Below are 20,206 nucleotides of genomic sequence, written 5' to 3' on the forward strand. Positions count from 1 at the left end.
TTAGAACAAACTGCTCAAATTCAGGAGGTTTGTTTTAACCCTGAAGATCTGAATGTTTAGAGATGAGTAAAGCCAGTTACTCTCAGTAGGAGCACACAAGCTCTATGGGCACAGAGCCAATACGGGCACTACACATGGCTCTATTTAAGCTCTGCATTCTTCCAGAATGCATATTTCCCTTTTTACTGCAACTTATATATCTCTTGCTAGGAAAAGTCATCCTGAACCAGGACAATCTGGAATCTGGCAGATTACACAGCAGGACCAAGCAAGGAACAGGCAGCCTCAGAAATATCAGAAAGGTACTGCAAGCCAGGATGGCACGCCAGAAGCTCTCGCAGTAGTGCGCTTCCATTGCTCCTTTCACATAGATGCTACGATGCTTTAGGTCTATAAACAGAGGCATTAATTGCACTGTCAGGAGAGTATTGTCTCTAGGGTGGCATTATTTAATAGACTACAGCAGTATTTACCAACCTAAGGAGGAAATAAATGTCATATGTGTTTTTTTCGTTTTTTTTTTTTTTTTTTTTTTTTTTTGGGGGGGGGGGGGGGAAGGCAAAGGATGGGAGATGAGAGCAAAGATTCAGCATTCAGCAGAAGGGTCACACTGAACTAGGACTTCTGCTAGACATACACCAGCATCTTCAAAGACAAACAGAAATAACATCCTGCCAGAACTTAAGAAAAGGTCTGCACCATCGCAAACCTGGAACCCACCTTAAAGACTTTCTTTGTTCAGGTTTTTCAGTCACATTTTAGAAGAGAACACAAAGTGGAGCCAGGCTAAGTTTTCATGTACATTATACTCAGTGCCACGCTGGGATAAAAGCAATTTGAACAGATTAGAAAGCGGCTATTAGCACTCATTTTTCAGAAGCAGCTTTCTAGAACGCATGGATATGCTTCAAGCCATCATGTTATTTGCTGCAAAAAAAAAAAAAAAAAAAAAAAAAAAAAAAAAAAAAACCCACACATGCCATGTTCAAGACCCCATTAAAATTTCTAAGATGGGAAGAAATTTTAGCCTACAGTGCTAGAGAAACAAGGAAAGCTGCAAGAACAGCATTTGTGCTTTAAGCTTCATCATAAAAGTGCAATTTATTAAAGAAAAGGAAACTGCCGGATTCTACACTTTATACAACCCAACAACTTACACAGACAATTTAAACTTTGCATATCATCGCTGCAGAGGGATCTATACAGTGCTGAGAACAGAAGGGCAGCAAATGAGCTACACATGCGCTCTAGATGACTGCTCTGTTGATTTATGGGCTCCACCAACTCTGAAATTCTTCACCTCCACCTTGTTTCAGGTCAGTAACTGACACATCAGACCTCTCCTCTCTAAATCCTACCCCTGCTCAACTCAGAACTTGGCTGATGGAGGACGATGGGGTTAGGACACTCGTGCTCACGGCAGCAGGCCCTGGGAGGCCTGGAAGACGCAGGATGAGTGTCTCCTTGACAAGCCTGAGACACACCAGGTAACGCTCCTGGTTTAGGAGGGCTCTGGACTTGCTCTGGAGCTATCCGTAGCGCCAGGACCAGTGGTATCAGGCACCGCGCAGCGAGCACGCCTCCGAACACCAGTGCGGAGATCAGGCTGCCCCAGAGGAAGGGACCGAGACGTCACTTGGCCCTGGTCGCACAGATAAGCTGGGCTGGGGCAGCAGAAATGGGAACCAGACAAAGAAAAAACAAAGCTCTTCCTGCAGCTGCTTCGGAGCCTCCCCGGGTCCTAGCGCTGCCCCTGGGGCTCGCGCTCCCCAGCCATCTCCCCCCACGCCACCACCAGTGGAGAGCCGAGCCCTGCTCCGCTAAGCCAGCTCTCAGTCCAGCACCCACGGTTTGAGTCCGAAACCCAAGCGGCTCCCCACTCTGCCCAGGAGGCAGCCTGCACTCCCAGCAGCCTTCTCCTAAAGCGAGATGTCACGGCAGGTCCTAGCGCAAGAGCCAGCCTTCAGGGGAGCTCAGCGACAGAGGAGGTGGTCCTCAGCACAGACAGCGACTTGTCGGGCAAAAAAAACACGCTCTGTCTTACGAGACCAGAATAAGATGGTTGCAATACAAGAGATATAAGCAAACTGAACGGAGAGAAGAGTGCAGACTAAAAGGAAGGCAGGAAAAGCAACACGAGCAGGGGACAAAGCAACTCAGTGATGTGAGCAAAGAACAACTGTCGCCTCCCTCTTCCACTCCCATACACCACATTCCCGAGGAAAACAGGACATCCTTCGGGTGTCAGTTCTGGAAACACAGCCAGGCCAACTCCGATCCCAGGCTGCCTCTTATTTCAGTGCATCACAGCCAGCACTACGCAGTCTCCAAGTCAAGTCACCGTAAGGTTGAACCTGCTGCCTTCAGCGTGGTTAACAGGGGCCTAAATCAGCAGCACTACTAAAGCACAACAAAGAGCCTGACCTAAGTTTAGCTGTGTTGGCTTCTCAGGACTACTGGGAAGAAAGCTTGTTTTTGCTTTAACTGAACAGCCATGACTTCAAATACACAAAGGAAGAAGTCAGCAGAGAGAAAAATAGTCTTGAGCAGACCAGTATTTTGATGGAAGCTATAATGCCAAAGCAGTTAACAACAAGACAATCTGGTTTTTATATGTTTTCTGAGGTTTGCCTGTAGCCAGCCAACATTAAGGACTGCTGACGTGACAGTGCCCTGATCTGCAGCAGTTTCTGGCACTTGGGAACTGGGAAGGGGAAAGTAACTGGCACCCAGTAATGCACTGTGCACCCCCAGCCTTTAAACCCAAGCAGTGTACAGCAAATTTCAAAGCTGACCGAAGGGGAAGGAGAGAAGAGTTAGCACAGCTGCAGCGATACTGCATCGTCAGTCAGCTGCGTGCACGTTTCTGCGGTTCGGTTAAGGTTTTAACAGAAGGAGAAAGGTACTGGGCTGTGTAAAAGCAGTGCTGCTCCTTCCCAGAAGCACGGCTCACATGAGGGACGAGACAGATTATTTCTCACACGAGAGAGAAATATTTTAAATAGAACACTCTCTTAAGAGTCTATTTTAAGCAAGCAGCCAATACTTATCAACTCTGAATCGGGATGTTGACATTGGAAGGGACCCATCAGTCCAACCCATACTGTCAAGTTTCCACATCAATTTTCCTCAAGCTGTTTTCTCCATTCTTTAGAGTCCTCTGGCGGCCTGAGCCACAAGCATGCCCTTCTGACTGAGAAGGGCCGTGTCACCGCGTTACCAGCATTTATTTCATAAGCCAGAATAGAAATGTTGAAACTTTATGCATCTACTCCAGCTTTTTCAAACAATATTCACTCAAGTGACTGGAAAAGTTTGGTACCAGAATATATCCAAGTCAGATCACTGTTACCCAAGGACAAAGATAGGATGGATATAGTCTAAAGAACGCTTATTTATCAAACTTCCTATTTGCTCTAGAAGGTTAAACAAGTCTAACAAGTCTAGCCAGTTGTAACTATTCTGGTTTTATGTCCCTGCTTCTGTGTTATTCCACATATGCATCACCTAGTCCTAGATGACAGAGGCTTCAGCTCCTGTCTTTGCTTCCATTCACTCTGCTGGACAACAGGTCCCAGCAACCATGTACCCCAGGATCTTTCATGAACACGCACCATGGTCTTTGCTGTAACTGAGTCATCTTATCTAAGCAGGCTCCACCACTCATTATGGTCACTTGCACCTCATACATGAATGGATATATCACAAAAAAGTGCACATGGTAGAAAGACTCACTTCACCAACACACAAATGCATGACCAAATAGATTTCCGGCTCCTAGCCCTTTAACCGTAAGGTCAAACTTCCTCTATACTTTGCATTACAGTATTTGATCTGGAGTTTACAGTAAAGGCATTCTGCAGATGTAAAGAGCTAATTACATCGAGTGTTCGTGCAACCTCACTTGCAACAATGCCGCACGCTCTACCATCTCTCCTGCACAAGCAACAAGATGATTTTGACTGAAAGTGATTATTGGTTACCTATAGACGGGGATTTGAAAGGGTATTTATCAGGAAGGTCGACTCTAACTTTCCATACTCCACCTTCATATGGTGCTGCAACGAAAGAAATGCAGGTATTAGACACACTTCAGAACTCAGAAGAGAATAAACAGAAATACAGCATTAAACAAAGCACACCTTTGCAAGAATACTTAGTCCCATCAGGGGGTAAGACTTCACATCAAACCGCCTACAGTAAAAGCCTTTTTCCTGTACTGCCTCACTGATATTGCAGAAAAATCTCAGCACAAAGATACAAGAGCCTTACTCAAAACACAAGGACTTTAGAATAATCTACTTACCTTTGGAGATGTTACTAAACTATGGCGTGCTGGAGACATGACTCATGGTCTAGTCACTAGAAAAGCCGTACTGATTACAAACGCAACCAAAGGTTTGGATGATGGCGATGCAGAACTGACAAGGCAGGTCTAAAAGGGCTAAGGATCAACAAGAGTTGGGGCTGAAGGCGATAGCTAAGGGCTCAGCTGTTAGAATACAGTACTGGGCTCCGCTCGGCTCCAAGGGAGATGGTTCATCTGCATTAGCGTTCACAGCTGCTGCTTCCCTCACCTTTGAGACGATGGCCTTCAAATACTGCTACCCCTTTGACTTCTTGCCAACATTCAGATTTGCTTATTGCTTCTTCTGCTCCAGAAATGTGACATTTCACTGTTCCCCACCATAAACCATAATTTGCACTTATAGAAGGGTTGGGTCATTTACTTACTTCCTTGTGGTCCATAAAACTTCACAACAAATTCATTGAGTCCTCCTAAGATTGTGACTTCATGTTTGCTCTCAATACTGATATATCAAGTAAAGGAAAATATTTAGTCTGAGAAACAAAACACATTTACTCAGATATAAGTAACTTGGTAGAAGCCTGTCAAACCAAACGGTTTAAAAAATAGATTTCAAATTACCCTACAAAGAAATTTGAGAGTCTTGACACATCTGAATGACCAAACCACTAAAATTACATTAGCAAAAGCCAATTCTACACACTGAAGACTCCCTCCCCCCACCACACATTGAGCAGGAAAGGAACCTACTTTTTTTTTTTTTTTTTTTTAGTAGAGAAAAAGATTGCCCAATCTTCAGAGTCATAAAACACTGAATGGCTCTAAGGGGGAAAGGGAGGTATCATTACTATCTACTTCTGCAGTGCTTAAGCTCTGATATAAGAAAAAGTGAAGTGCCTATCAGTAACGTATTTGGAATCGGTATTCAAACTGCAGAAGGGAGCTAAAATTTAGAAACAGTAAAAACTCCAAAGCTTCACTGCACAAAAATAAACCACTGAACCGCAGGGGCAGCAGAGTGAGGTGAAGACTCCAAGAGAGACTTCTCTCCATCCCTGCACCCCGGATAGCAGCCACCAAGCAGAAAGTCACCCTTGCCAACCGCTCACGTTAAACGTTTACTCGTCCGCCCAGATCAGAGAAGCAGAACTTTCCCCAACTCCTGTTCTGACAAATGCAAATTCTGATGAATTCGATTCTACTTGGCTGCCTCCAGTGCTGTCAGATAGCCTCCCACTGGTACCATGCAAATTACAGCAATCTAATATTAATTTGACTTGCAAGACCAAAAACTCTGCGTCTTTGGAGAAATGGCAGAAGGGTGAGATTGAGGCACTGTTACAGCACTAAAAGAACAACTGTCTCCAAATAGTTAAAAAGAGAACCAAAACACCAGTGCTTTGAGAAGGGAATAGAGAATTGAAAGGCAAGAAACATTCATTTCAAGTAATACTTAAGACAATTAACAGGGATGTTTCAGCATCCAAGCTTGCTGAAGATTTCTGCTATAAATCAGGGTTAATGAATTGTGCATAATATCCTACAGCAATTACCTTTAATCAATAATCTTAGTATGAATTATGAGAGAAGCATCAGGAAAGCAGAGCAGAAGGAAATCCAAGTTTTACTCCCATACAAACTTCCAACAGCTTCACCACTGCACCGTAGAGGCTGCCTCTCTTTGAGGAATGGGGACATTAGCAGAGAATATCTAAAAAGAGACCCTTAACGTCATACCACTGAGCTTGTCAGAAACCCTCAGGCAAGGGCAACAGAAACCAAGTCCCCTTTTACAACCAAGCTGGTGCAAAAAGGCTCTCTTGTCACTCTCAAGGCACAAGATTTTTCCACGAGACTTTTTACTTTGCGGTAGTTATGCTGACTACCTCCCACCTCCATGGCTCTAAGCAAACATCTGAGTGAGACCCAGCACATGCACATCACTTAAATGTTCTTGACCCACAAGCAGCTTAACCACCAAGGACAAGCAAGTGGGACCTACAAGCAGGAACAAATAATTCTCAGCTCAGCTCCTGATGCGAGATCAGCGATAGGCCTATGAAGTTTGCATAGGGTGAGTCACACAAAGTACTCCAGGAGAAGAGGCTCCTGTAGCCACAAGTGTTAACTCAGTCTCAGCAGTCTGCATGGGTTCTCGTAAGCAGGATATTCAAGCTTCATCTGCAGGGTCAGTCAGGATTTATAGCAGTTCTTGAAGTACAATGACTTTCAGTTTGGACAGGGTTTTCCCACAGTGTCAGCTCCAAAAGATGCAATAACCCTTTTCCCCTCATTCTAAAAAGGAGGAGGAAAGAGTTTACACCAGCTTGTTCTGGCTCAAGACTTTTCTTAGTTCAGCAGAAGCTGCTCTGCCCTGCAGGGAAACGGAAAGCAACTTAGCTCCTCTTGGGTGACTGCCGGGGGCACTAACGCAGGGCAGATCAACACCTTGCTGCCCCAAGCACAACTGATTTCACCGCCAAAAGCCAATGGGCCTCTCCGGGAAGAGCTGAATCCCTGAAGGTTTGTGGAAAGTACCTTAGCATCTACGGAAATCCTGCAGCTTGCTTCAGACCGGATGTTACGGCACACGTGTCACCATACCGGCACCACTCAGCACTGTGACAGTCCATTTTAAGTATAGGCTAGAGCAACTGTAAGCCCCTTTCAAAGTGTAAGCGCTCAAATAGGTAACTATCCCACACTCAGGAACGGGCTCTTACCCAAATCCTTCATATATGATGATGCCCAAGAGTGAAACATTTAATACTGAAGTATGTTAATACTTAGAGCAGCTTCACAGATCAGGTTAAATATAAATGGCTTTACTTAGGACTAAATCAAGTACCACTTAATAAAAAACAGCTTTCCAAGCCTCGTCTTCAAGCTCCTGAGCAGTTGCAGTGTACGCACCCTGTAGCTCTGCAAGTTAATAACGACCATAAACTAAGTGGGGTTTTCTGCATGCAGATTTAAGCCCTAGCATTCTTAAAACCAAAAATCTATTAGTAAGCAATATGGTACCACATTCAAATATTCTCCCTATTGTGAGAAGGGCCTAAAATTCCTACAAAAAAAATCCCCCAAACAAAGCACGTGACTAATATTCAGGAAACTGATAGGCATTACTTGCTGCATGGAAACGACTACATTGGTTATTATCACGATACAAGAGTTTGAAGTCAACCTGAAAATAAAGTCAACTTCAGCAATAAAGCCCTCATATCAGTATAGGGCAAGCCCCTGGAAGTACTTTAGCACAGCTCTGAGGGAGTACAAGTGACTTTCCTGGTCACCAGGCAATTTCATGTGAACTCACACTTCCTCACATGAGTGGGGCGAACCATCTTGCCTTCCCCTCTTCACCCGGTTTTTCCCCGAAAACTGAGGTGCCCAGGTGTTAAAAAAAAAAAAAAAAAAAAAAAAAAAAAAAAAAAAAGCAAAGTCCTACTGGCAAAGTGGTTTAAAACACTAGTAGGAAAAAGCATATGGGACAGTTACAGGAGGAAGAACATTTCCACCCTACCAGCAAATTGTCTTCTCCAAGAAGTCTTCAGGTCCATTCCTTAGCACTCTTAATCCCCAGGAAACAACATCACACAAGCCACGACTCCAGGGAGACAGAAAACCAAGGCAGACCTCAAGGCTTTTTGAGGTAGACGACACTGCAATCACCCCATCCCACATGGGCAAACTAGGAAACCCTCTAACAGCACAAGGAAAAAATACATGACATGAGATGTTTGAAGTATTCTCTGGAATCACACTCCTGAGGGACAGTCCTCCACCCACCATAACTGAGGGTAACATGTCCAGGAGTAAAGAATGCAGGCTCTGAACCAACTACTTGCTCAGCTCACACAGACTATTTTTTACATCAGGCAAAAGTCTTGCAACTAAATCCCAAGTGAATCTTGTTCCATGCACGCCAACAATTAATCAGCTGCCTCAGATCCAAGAAAAGAGTTGCCACTTTGGAGACCCGCAAGACTTAAGAGAACCCAGCTGTGCCTGGGGCACAGCAAAAAATCTTTTCCCTACACTCTGGACTAGACCAGGGCCTGGAGCTGGATCCTGCAGCAAGCCCAGGTGGCTCCCAGAAAGAAAGTCAGAAAGTCCTCAGCATACCGAGAGCAGCTTCAGGAACCCCCAGGAAGCGCATCAATATTTCGGCGCAAATCCTCCACAGTTAAGGTCTCCGCAGGTCTGCCAGTGATGCAGTTCAGGCATGAGTAGCAGCCAGCCTACAGAGGTGACCAGGCTCTTCACAGCACCCTGTGCACCTATCCCAGGAAAGCTATGTTTGCACCCAGGACTCCTATCAACCTCTTCCATCCAGTACTGATGTAAATCTGTGCAGAAAGCGCTCCTATGAGGACTTCAAGTACATACGAGGAAGACCACAAACCCTTCACCTGGTTTTCCTCTATAGCCATTGTGTCCAGATGAACACCTCCATGCCAAACACCCATTTTGTCATCGCACTCAGTTATTTAGATTAGCAGAAAGAACAAACAGCTAAAAGCTTTAACGATACCGGAGGCAGTTCAACAGCTCATACTAGTATGAGCAGTCTGCCTTGCTTCCAGAGCAGGGCACGCAGCTACCATGCGCGTACGCAGGGGTGAGATCACCAGCTTGTAACACATCACATACGCTGAAATGTTTAACAAAAACACAACCAAATCTCTTTCAAGATACTCAGCTTGCTCCTACTAGTCTAGGTGACTTATAGCCTCAATGGTTTTATCTCCTGATCTGATATGTATACTAATTTGACTTCATGTCAAATATAGTTAGTGTAAAAGTCAGGAGAAAAATAGCAAAATCTGGATACAAGTCAGGTTTCTGTTTCTAATGGATAAGAAGTTCAAAAGCTTTAACTCAAGATCACAGAAAGTAGAAGGGAGTCTTGAGGACCTGCAGAGAAATTATCTTAGTCCCAACACTATTAGGGGAATTTTAATGACAGTAAGTGTCAAAAATATTTAGTTGATGATATGGAAAGCAAGCTTATTTTCAAACATCAGTTCAGAAGGGGTTGCTAGGGGAGAGACAGAAGGGAATTTTTGCTGCAGCTGATTACAGACTCTCTATATAGTGACTGAAAAGTGCCAGAAGCGCAAAGGCCAACTGTGCTACATATTAGCATTATAGTAACATCCAGAGCCCCCATCAAGATCAAGGCTCCATTGTTCAGGGTTGAGCTGGTAGGAAATTGTTTCTTCAGTCAGAATAAAAAGTGATTTAAAGCATTTTCCCTCTTCTGCTTTGGGACAAAAAAAAATGCAAGACCTTTCAAGCCTTGAGTTAGAGACTGCCCAGCCAATGGCCAGAAATGGACTGGACGGGAATCTGCCTGTTTCAGGGTCAAGTTCCCACTCTCGCACTCTCCTAAGCAGCCTCGTACAAGGCCACCCACTACCCTGGGCCTCTATCTCCTCTGCAGTAATAATAATAATAAAATTGTTAGGATACAACTTCACACCCAGAGCTCCCGAAATCCCAGATGAACATCATGGCCAACAGATGGCTAGCCTGTTTGGGTTTTTCCTGTTGTTTGTGTCCCCCTTCCCCCCCCCAAAACATCTATCCTTAAGAAACTCCCTCCATTAAGTTTCTCTGAAATCAACATAAGTAGTTATAAGCTTGGGCAAATGGGCTTCCCAGCTAAAAATATTTCACCGAAAACATTCTCAATACAAATGGCCACGAATACCCTGCCCTGAAGAGTCGGGTAAAGCGGGACACCGCGATGCCTCAGGGAAAAATAAAGCTGAGATCCGTATGGGTAAATACAAAGTTCAAGTTCGCAGATAGGTCGATAGTCATTACCAGAAAGCAGCCTCCTCCGCTCTAAGGATACCTGCTAAGAATATCTTACGGCACTTTAGGAAATCTGTCTACAGCTCTTCTCCCAGGTGAAGAACTTGACCGCAGAAGACAGGTATCATGGGTTTTCAAGAAAACGGTAAGGCCACACCTGGGCATGCGATAAAATGAACGGAAGTCATCCAACTCTGCCACCAGAGCAGCTGGGAATTTATCTTTGAGGAGATATCTCACTGCAGCTCAAAAGATTAATATTGTTAATTTTTCTCCCTTGCCAAGAGCTCTGCAGGCAGCAAGCACTGCCAGGTACCGCACGGGCGATGGAGGGGCAGCCACACCAGCTGTTTGCTGTGCAGAAAGCACAGTTCTGCTTGCTCAGAAGAATTCACGCCTCTAATGCCGTGAGGTATTTGCAGAGTTTTGCAACATAAATAGCCTCTAATAGCGAGACTGATGGTTACTCATATCTATTCTCTGAAAGGTGAGCACGTACCACTCCGAGAAACACTTACGCAACGTGCAGTTATCTGCAAGGAGCCCTACGATTTAGCAGCATTAGCAGTTACACTGAAGTGTGGGCAGCAAAAGGGCAAGTTCAGCTCCGTTGCCTCCCTGCCCCCAAGCCCTCGCAGCCTGCTTTACCTCCTCGGAGCTCCCTGCCTTCGTCCCGGACAGGCCACCCGAGGTGCCAGCCACACACGTGAAACCACCGCCGGCGCCACGACTCCGAGGACGCTTCAGTTTAAAGCGCTAGGAATAGTTGTTCTTGTTTTCCCCAGATAAAGCCTCTGCCCGCCGCTCACACTGCGCTTCCTTCATGCTTTGCATCAATCCCCGCGGTGCAGCGGAGAAAAGGCCGTTTCAGCAGAGCTGAGCAAGTTCTGAAGAAACCAAAACTCTTGTGATTTCACATGGCAGCGCTTCTTGCTCACCCTGACGTTTCTCCCAGGCTACTTCACAGCTCCAGGCCGAGCCACTCAGAGTATTAAAATCCACTGGTTTTCCCCGCAAGGTACTCGCTCTCACTGCTGCACGGCACAGCTCGTAGTTTTTAGCTTCAAGTAAAAGGGGTTTTCTAGCAGCAGAAACACGTACCCTATTTGCCAAGTACTCTGTGTTGCCCAGCTCTCGGTCCCGACAGCCACAGCTCCATCGTCCGTACCAGCCCCCAGAAGGGAAAACGCTGCTGGAGCAATCCGGAGTTCATCTTCGTGCGTCTGACGCCAACCTCAATTTTCCTCTGTTTGAACCAAGTTTGCCCGCGAACCCCACAGCTTCGAACAGGACAACCGTAAACCTCGATAGCTTGAACAAGGGGGAAGGACGCCGGCGTGCCGTCAGAGCGCCGCAAAGCGACACAGCTTCCACGCGCGTCCCCGCTCGCCGCCGCGGAGCAGACCCGCGGCACGCAAACCTGGGGGCGGCTCGACGCGAAGGGAGCTCTGCTCGCAGCGAGCGGCGGCTGGTTACGCCAGGAGCTGCAGGTGCTCTGGAAGCTAGGGAATAACGAACCTGCACTCGGTCGCCGTGTTTTATTTCGGATAACGCATGCAAGCCTGTTTTCCTTTTAGAAATGCTTAAAACGGTTTCCTCTTAAAAAAAAAAAAAAAAAGAGAAAAAAAAGAAAAGCCTCACTCACCATTTCTCTATCAGATTTTAACCGGTCTGAAAATCAAGAAGAGGGATCCTTCTTATTCCACATACACTCCTTACAATTTCATGTCAAGAACGGCAAATTTCCTAAGACGAACTCCAGAGCGGCCAGACATCCTGCCAAAAGAAGGGGCTTCCCTACTCCGCCGCACGTGCTGAGGTACCTCACTGGTGCGATCAGGGCTTTTGGGGAGGAGGAACCGCTGCTCCAGCGAGCGCTCCTGTTTGGCTTGCTTTCTTTGGAGCCCTAGATAACTTAGGTCTGACCACTGCGCACTAATTCCTTTGCGCCAGGAAGCGGCAGTAATGAGGTTCAGGTAGAAGGAAAAAGCTATTTCTCTCCGCCACCAGAAGACACTTTGCATAGGAGTTGTCTGCTATCAGCTGAATAGAATCTAAATTAACATTTTTCCTATACTGGAGACACTCCAGACTTAAATCTACTCTTCTCTCACCAGAAGCAAAGGGAAGCATCACGAAAGGCCAATACAAGCAACATCTCACACCACGCCAGACCGAGCAGTATTTCCTTTCCTTCCAGGAGACAAACCTAACGCATCTTCCCTTGAAGAATTCCAACTTGCTCAGAAACAGAGGTAGCAGACTCTTTTGCCATAGAAAAAATACTGCAACAAACATCTTTAAATTTGCATTCTCCAGTTTCCATTGGATGGGACACACGTTTAGTTGCAACCGTGGCACCAAGATGACCTTCGCAATCAGTTTAGCCAGGAACACAATCAGCGTCTTTCCGATGGTAGATAAGAAGTGCCATAGCCAAACCCCAGCCTCACTGCTAATGCACTGGTGATTACTGAGCAGTTCATTTGTGTCCTTCCTATTTATAAATGCAAAATGTACAAGCATTAGGACCCCATTTTACCAGGTCTCTTTAGCCAGGCACATTTCTCGTTCTCCACCCAGCTCAATCTTAAGTGCTGCCTTTTGATTAGCAGTGCAGCAGAGCTCTGCTCGTGAGATGACTACATTTTGGTGCTACACATGTTCATCAGTCCCAGGAGCAGTACGCTGGAAGTAGCTTGAAATCACTTAAAGCTGTGACGTATGCAAGGGCGGCCAAGGTGCCGCTGGAGAAAGGCAGGGAGCTGCACTAGCCAAGGTGAGAAGAAGTCAATGCAGAATTTAAGTGCGAAAGGACAGGATTTGATGACAGGGCATCAGAATGAAGTTGCGATCAACAGCACTTAACCAATGTTCCTGTGTACTACTATAACATAGCAGTAGCATTTCCCACGCAAAGCGCTGCAAAATGCAGTTCCTTCAGATCTCAGTAAAAGAAGATACGCTGTGAACCAAAAAGAATTTAAGTGCAATTTGTTTGCAATGATAATAATCCTGGCTGCTGTGAGCACCACAGGGTTTGCTGGAGGTGAACTGCTCAGAAGTATAGTAAGGAAGACAAAACGTAGACTCATGACACAGGAACATGGCTCTGGGCTTATCTGGGGTGAGTGGAGAGGTAAAAAGGATCACACCATAGAAATTCGTTACCCTCCTTCTGTGCTTCCAACCAGATGTGTAAGCCTCCAGGAGAAGCTCAAGACAAGCACCTCACGTGGCATGAGCAAGGACTCTGCCAAGAAGTACATGGGTACTGTGCCCCCCTCCCAGGGAACCACCAAGCCAGAAGCTACAGAAGTGCCACTGCAGAACAGAACTCATCACACTGATATTTAAAGTCAATCACAAGGGAAACCCAAGTCAGATCTAGAAGCAAGGATAAAATAGTATCAGTTTACATGGCCACACCTCCATCTCCAAACCAAACCATCAGATACAATATTTGCATTGCTGCAGCTTCCACCAAGGAGTCTGTTACCATGGTGACTACAGGTTTGGAGGGAACTCTGTATTTAATGTAAGAATAATAAAACTTCTCAAATAGGTGAGAAATTAAGTGTACTTTAAGTGAAATATCAGAAGGAGAAGAAAAACAGTCGTTTCTTCTGCCAGTTGTGCTTGCTGCAGTTTATTTCCTCTGTTTGTGAGTGCAAGCAGCACCAAAACACTCCCAAGAGAGAAACTGTGGTTGTAAAGCCACAGAAGTGAGAGCACAGCTCCAAGCATGTGGACACCGACCTTAAGATTTAAACACATTTCAAATGGACTGTGCCCCCTATACATTTTACACAAACGTACCAGGTTTCTTAAAAGCAGAAGGCTTTTCATGTGTTTTCACAGTTGAAATACTTAACTGATTTAGACTTCCTGAAAACATATTATTTTAAGATACAGTCTTCTCCCTCAGTGAGGTTTGCTTTAGATTTCCGTAGAGTTTACTGAAATACTTTCTTACTCCAAGAAACCTAGAGTCATTTGGAAACTGCATGCATGTCAAGCCACCTCAACAACCACTACATAAAACCCCAAACAGCCTAAGAAGGAGTTTAAGTAACACCTTGAACACGACACATTTGGAGCCCAGACAGATGCAGAAGAGGTCAGCAGTTGAGCTCTGACAAGAGTTTTTACTTATGGAAAAATCCATGAGAATCCCAAGTTCTACTTATTTTTGGATTTTGATCAACAGAAAATGTTTTAACAGTGTGGGCGGGGAGGGGGAATGAAGCATCAAAACAAGTACTTTCATTCTGTAATTTCAGAGTGATATTCTACCACAGAGAAGTTTAGTTTTAAGGTGCTTTGGCACTGAACATGCTCCTCTTCTACATACCAGGACCTCTTGCCTGCAAGGGGTCTGAATCAACAGGCCAGGGACTCATCAACAAGTGGATGTTGATATGATGGAGTTCAAGGTGATGCAACTTAACACTGAACTTAGAAAGCCTCAAATAAGGGAATGCTGAGCTGTTTTAATAGACACTTCACATTACACATTGGGATGTCTCTTCTGAGCAAAAAACCTTAAGTCTCCATAAAAGATGCACCAAACAGATGTACTAAGCTTTAAAATATTAAAAAATGCTCGGAGGGAGGAAAAAATATATTTTTAGAGTTCCGTCTAGGATCCTGCTGCCCTGGAATAAGGGCTGCATATATCAGGCAATCTTGTTTGCCCTTCTTTGTGTGTAAGCACAACAGAGCAGCAGCTGAGTAGAAAGTATTGATTCAGTGTAAAAATGCTCGCAATGCATCAAAAATTGGTCCATTTGATAAGCCTAAGCAATGGCAGCAAGACGGTTAGCTCCATGGTTCGTGTCCCTAAAAAAAAATAAAATTAAATAAATAAATAAAAACCACAGCAGGGTTTGGCAATGAGACTGGCAAAGACAGCTGTGGGGCACCTACTTAGCTGCACTGCCTCCACTTCCTTTAAAACGAGATCTGTGGAAGAGGCTTGCTTTGCTGACCTCTGCTATAAGCCTACTGGAGTCCAAAGCTGCAAGAGAATTTCTGAAACGTCAGAGCAGAAACAAAGGACAGAGCCACCCTGTAAGCAACTCTTGTACCAAGAGGACTAAGCCGCTCTCGCAGCGAGGGTACGAAGCTATCCGTGGCAATAGTGTTGTTCTACCAAGTTCCTTCCAACACAACAGCAGCAGACGCAACAGTACATAGAAGTACCCCATGACGAATTTCTTGCTCACCTGAGGTCACATCTGCACAAGGTTTTTAAGAGGATTTTGTGAATATTCAAAGTCTTCAAGGTCTTCAAAACTTCGTCAGCTTTTCAAAACTTTCAAAACTGAGCCAACATCATCCATTTGAAACTCCACCTAGAGCTAATTGTGTTTAAATTATAAGACTCAGAGCCTGGAGCAAGCACTGAAGTAGACAGTGCCAGTGAAAAAGCAGCACAGGTCCTCATGATACTTCAACTTTATATATTCAGCAGTACTTAGTGTCATGCAGCAAGCTCCAGGAGCTGTCACACCACCACTACAGCAGCACCACCACTTTGGGTCAGTTCCAGGACTTAAAGAGCCCAGGAGATCTGGGGAAGCTCTCCCATCTGAGCTTACAGGCTTAATATCCAATATCACACTTCTGAACTGTCACTCATCTGGGTGTTTTCCATACCAACCAGAGAGGCAATAAGAAGGTTCCCCAAAGGCACTTTGGAAATTATTTCTCCCTCTAAAGGAGAGGGCACAGTTTACATATATTTGTTACAGATTACTTTGCTACTTGAGTCAGAAGCTCCTGCATTTCTGAATCTACCCGGAGAAGCATTATTATCTGTCAGTGAGATAGGCTTTAAAATAAATCTCAGAAACCACTAGTATTTCTACAGTATGGATGCAGGAAGTAGAGGCACACAAATTGTATTCAAAAATTAAGCTAGAGATTTAAAAAAACAAACAAACAAAAAAAAAACACAACACCCTTCCCTCAACCTCAAGTAACACAGTGAAAAAGGCAACATGTGGCTTCAATCTCAATTTCACACTGTCCTCGGTAGCCCAATTTGAGGTAACACACAATGCTCTCCCAGATACAGGTGCTAGTTTCAGGGCAGATCATATCCTGAGGCACCTGCTGATTTCTCTTCCTTTCAAACCACTTTATTAGAAATTATTTTTTTCTTTCCTTCAAGAAGAAGTTAAGTTCTGCTCTTCCTTAGATTCTCAGGTTCAGCAGACAGTACGTGAACTGGCAGGAGAAAAATAATCACGATGAACACCACGCTTGGGACAGTCCGTCTATGCAAAGGGGCTCATACTGAAATGTCTATTAACAAAAGGCTAACGTTAGCATGCCTGTTGATAGAGCATCCACATCTTGTAAGAGCACATCTAAAATCGGTGATCAGGGACCTAAGGGCAGCGTGTCTTTTATAGATCACTTGCAAAACCAGAAGTATCCAATTTGCCCTCGTATCTGTGCTAGAGCAAGGAGATCTGAAAGATCTGTTGGGACTTCTAAAGGGATCAGATTTGTTTCTCCCCTCCTTGGTTTTGTTAAACATACCGCAGGAAAGATTTTTTTTTTCCAAGACAGATCTCAAATGGGATTTTTCCATACCCTCACATACGCAGTGTTGCTTTTAACCTGAACAAATGCTCCAAGTGACAGAGCATGATGCCTCTTATATCCAACTGAGAACTAGTGAAATTATGACAATCACAACTGCTGCTTCCAACACAGACCATGCACTGCTTTCTCTCAAACCAAAGCAGGAAAGTTATTTAGGAACAAGCACCTTTCTGACCTTGGTTACAGGTAGCCGACAAAGCATGCAGATACAAGTTTTCTTTCTAGGTCATCTGTAACACAAGAGGTGAAAATACCAAACAGTAGAGTTCAACACACCAAGAAATTGCAGTTCACTTTGCTGATGGAAAAAAGTATAGGAGCTTCCTGGATGCCTCATTTTTGTACACAAATACCTACTACGCTTTTGCCATCTCTATTAAATCAGTTACCCCCTTTCTTCTTACCATGGCATGAGAGCAATGGAGCACTGCAGCACATTCAGCGTTTCCCCCAGCAGTTCTGCTAAACAGACCCGACATCTCAGTGCTAGCTGCAGACAGACAAGAAGCACGAGGCAACTGCTTTGGCCCTATCTTCATTTTGTTCATTCCTTTTGGCCATCTGTATTTAAAGGTTTAGCTTATAAAGACGCATCTATTACTCCGTTTTCTACTTAGTTACTCCAACATCTGGTCTGAAAGCTGAGGCCAAGTCAGGTCGGCTTCCACTGTACAGATGGGTCTCGAGAAAATACTAACAGACGCACATTTTCAAGGCTAGGCACAGGGTCAGTACGTGTTATTTCCTGCCCATCAAGCCACTAACCCCAACCAAAAAAAGTCATGCCATGCTTGCAGTTAATGACCAAACCACCTGCATAAAGTTCACTTGTTTATCCTTCCCAGAAATTTAAAAATTCAGCCTGGTACTTGTGTTAAATTTAGCAGTTCTTTTGTATCTGATTCTTATCAGCAGGTTTTGTATCAGTAAGTTAAAAAAATTGTTAACAGGCAAGTGTTTAAAAAAAAAAAGTCCCAGGCTCTTCTGAGGCTTTTTGGCCTTTCTCAGAGGATTAACTGTACAGGATTTTCCTGAAGTTAAAGGTATAAAGACACATTGTGTTCAAGAGGAAGACACGAGAGCGCCATACCCGGGGACTAACAATGATCCCTACACGAGCTTCCTCGCGCAGCGGAAAGGCGAGCTCCAGGGACGCCGCGCAACGGCGGCCACCGAAGCGCCCGCGGCCCCCTTCGCGGAGACGAGCGCGCCAGCGGGCCCGAGCCGGGCAGCGCCCGAGCCCGGAAGGGAGGGCGCCCGCCGCGCTGCGCTCGTCCAGGCAAAACGCCGTTTTGGGGGTTCTGGATTTTGCAACCCGGGTCTTCGCTCAGCAGCTGCGCCAGAAGCGAACTCCCCCCCCCCCGGCTCCTCGTCAAGCGCGGCAGCTCGCTCTAGCTCGGCGGCTCAGCCGCCGCAAGCACGAGTCCCAGCACCGCGCGGGAAGGCAGAGGCCCGTTAAAGCAGCCCTGGCACCAGCGACACCCCCTCCGTCGGAGGAAGGGGGGAGAGGTACGTCTTCCCTTTTACGAACCCGACGAGACGAACAGCAAGAGCGTCCCTAAAGCACAGGCACGCGTAGTCCTTACAGCCTCGACCGGGTGGCAGCTGCCTTCTCCTCCACTCTGAGCCGTACGCATGGAAGAGCTGGAGAGAACATCATGAACTTTTTGGAAGGTGTCCTCACAACCGATAATCTTCAAGTTTTTCTAACCAAGCCTCACTGCTTCCTACCCCACATGAGCACCAACTCCATTTCTGCATGGGACAGTTAAATCAGAAGAACCAGGATATCAGTTAGTCTGCATCAACTAAAGGCAGGAGCCAGACCTCATCACTAAGTCCTTTTGCTTCTGATCCAAAAGCATGTTCTAGTGCATCTGCTCAAGCTTAATTACCCCCCTTCTTCCTCAATTCCCTAATGAGAGGCACATCAGTTATGTGAAGACAGAGCTCAGGGGATTAAAAAAAAAAAAAAATTAACCATTCCAACCATTCCAATTTATGTCCACAGATTTCTGATAGCCAGAGGAAGCACATTTGCTTCAAGGTTTCCTTAAAAAAAAAATTGAAGCATGTTATGTGGATCAAAAAAGTGCAGCCAATTTAAGACTGAACTTTAATATTTTTCTGCATACATCACTAATAGAAGCCACATTCTCAATATAAATGCTATCGATTTGACCACCAGCTTTTAAACTGTGTTACCGAGTTTGGGAGAGGGAAGGCAAGTGCTTTCCTATAATTAGTTAAATTCAGCCGAAACAGAAGATTCCTTGACATTTTCTGTTCGGGTCACCATTATAGAAGGGACAAAGGAACACTACTGCAAAGGCACAGAAAACTAATTAACACAGTTTAGTCGTTAGCCGTGCAGCTGCCTGGAAAGTGGGATTTTGTCACCGAATTTGAAGCATCTCCTCCTTCAGAGACAAGCTGAAAAAGACCAAAGCTTACATACTACAGAACAAAAAGCCTAGCAGTGACCCACACCAGATGCTCTGAATTACAGGTGACCTCCAGCAGACCCAGTAGCATTTTCAAAGACACACATTTATCACAGCCTTCTTTAATAAATCAGAATTAAGCAGACTTGACACATTTTAAGCCATTTGCGATGACAATATTGCTAATCTAAAGAAAATCCCCAATTAACTAGTGTGCTACTGCAAATAAACAGAATTGTGAAACAACCAAGGAAGCTGCAATAAAGAACAGCTGGGAACTGCAAAACCAGTGCATTGCTCCTGGCAGGTTTCAAATTGTTCATTGTATTGTCAGAATAACTTATTTTTCCCTTTCACTCATCCCTGCCATCTTGACAGTTTTTAGCAGAAATGTGGGGCTTGAACGAAAGGAGGTGAAAGTGTTCTCTACTTGAGATGTAGTTTAGCATTAATGAGGAAAGCGTCTCCCTCCGCTCCAAGTGCAAACGAGCTGTCCCCATCCCTAAGTGGGCAAAGACATCCAACAGCGACCCAAGTTCAACAACCGGCCACTGCCCGGCCACAGAGACAGCCAACAGATATTGGACATCCAAAACTGGACAGAACTCGTCTCCAAGGCCTGCTGCTCAGAGGAGCACTGGAGTTGCTATCAGTCCAGACCAGATTCAAGCCAGTAATCCAGGAGGTGAAAAGCTCCCTATCCTATTACTAGCTCAGCAAACGGTGCCCTCCTCCACGACTTCCTGTCCCTTTCGTACAGTGTTATTTAGTAACTTTGCAAGCAAATCTCAGTGGTATACCTGCTCTGTATGAGCAGAGGAAAACAAAACAAAACAAAACAGAGAAAGCAGAAGACGACTGGGAACTTCACCCATCATACCTCGCCTTCTGCCCAGGTATTCTGCTAATACCTGACCAGTCGTAGTGCATAGTCCAAGCAGACAGCCCAGAAATAGGGACCAGGCAGGAGGCTGGATATGAAGCCTCACACTTCTGGCTCATCTGCTAA

At 45.2% G+C, this 20,206-nt stretch overlaps 1 protein-coding gene across 1 annotated transcript in view; it reads right to left on the reverse strand.

The window, feature by feature from the left end:
* Nucleotides 1-20,206, reverse strand: part of UBE2H (ubiquitin conjugating enzyme E2 H) — a 54,016-nt gene that overhangs the window by 20,801 nt on the left and 13,009 nt on the right. The window contains exons 2-3 of the mRNA XM_062579921.1: nt 4,735-4,811; nt 3,984-4,058 (exon numbers count right to left, since the gene is read on the reverse strand). Coding sequence (XP_062435905.1) covers nt 3,984-4,058; nt 4,735-4,811 — 152 coding nt within the window. The remainder of the gene's footprint in view (nt 1-3,983; nt 4,059-4,734; nt 4,812-20,206) is intronic.

This window comes from Rhea pennata, chromosome 1 (genome assembly GCF_028389875.1).
Source record: "Rhea pennata isolate bPtePen1 chromosome 1, bPtePen1.pri, whole genome shotgun sequence".
Lineage (NCBI taxonomy): Eukaryota > Metazoa > Chordata > Aves > Rheiformes > Rheidae > Rhea > Rhea pennata.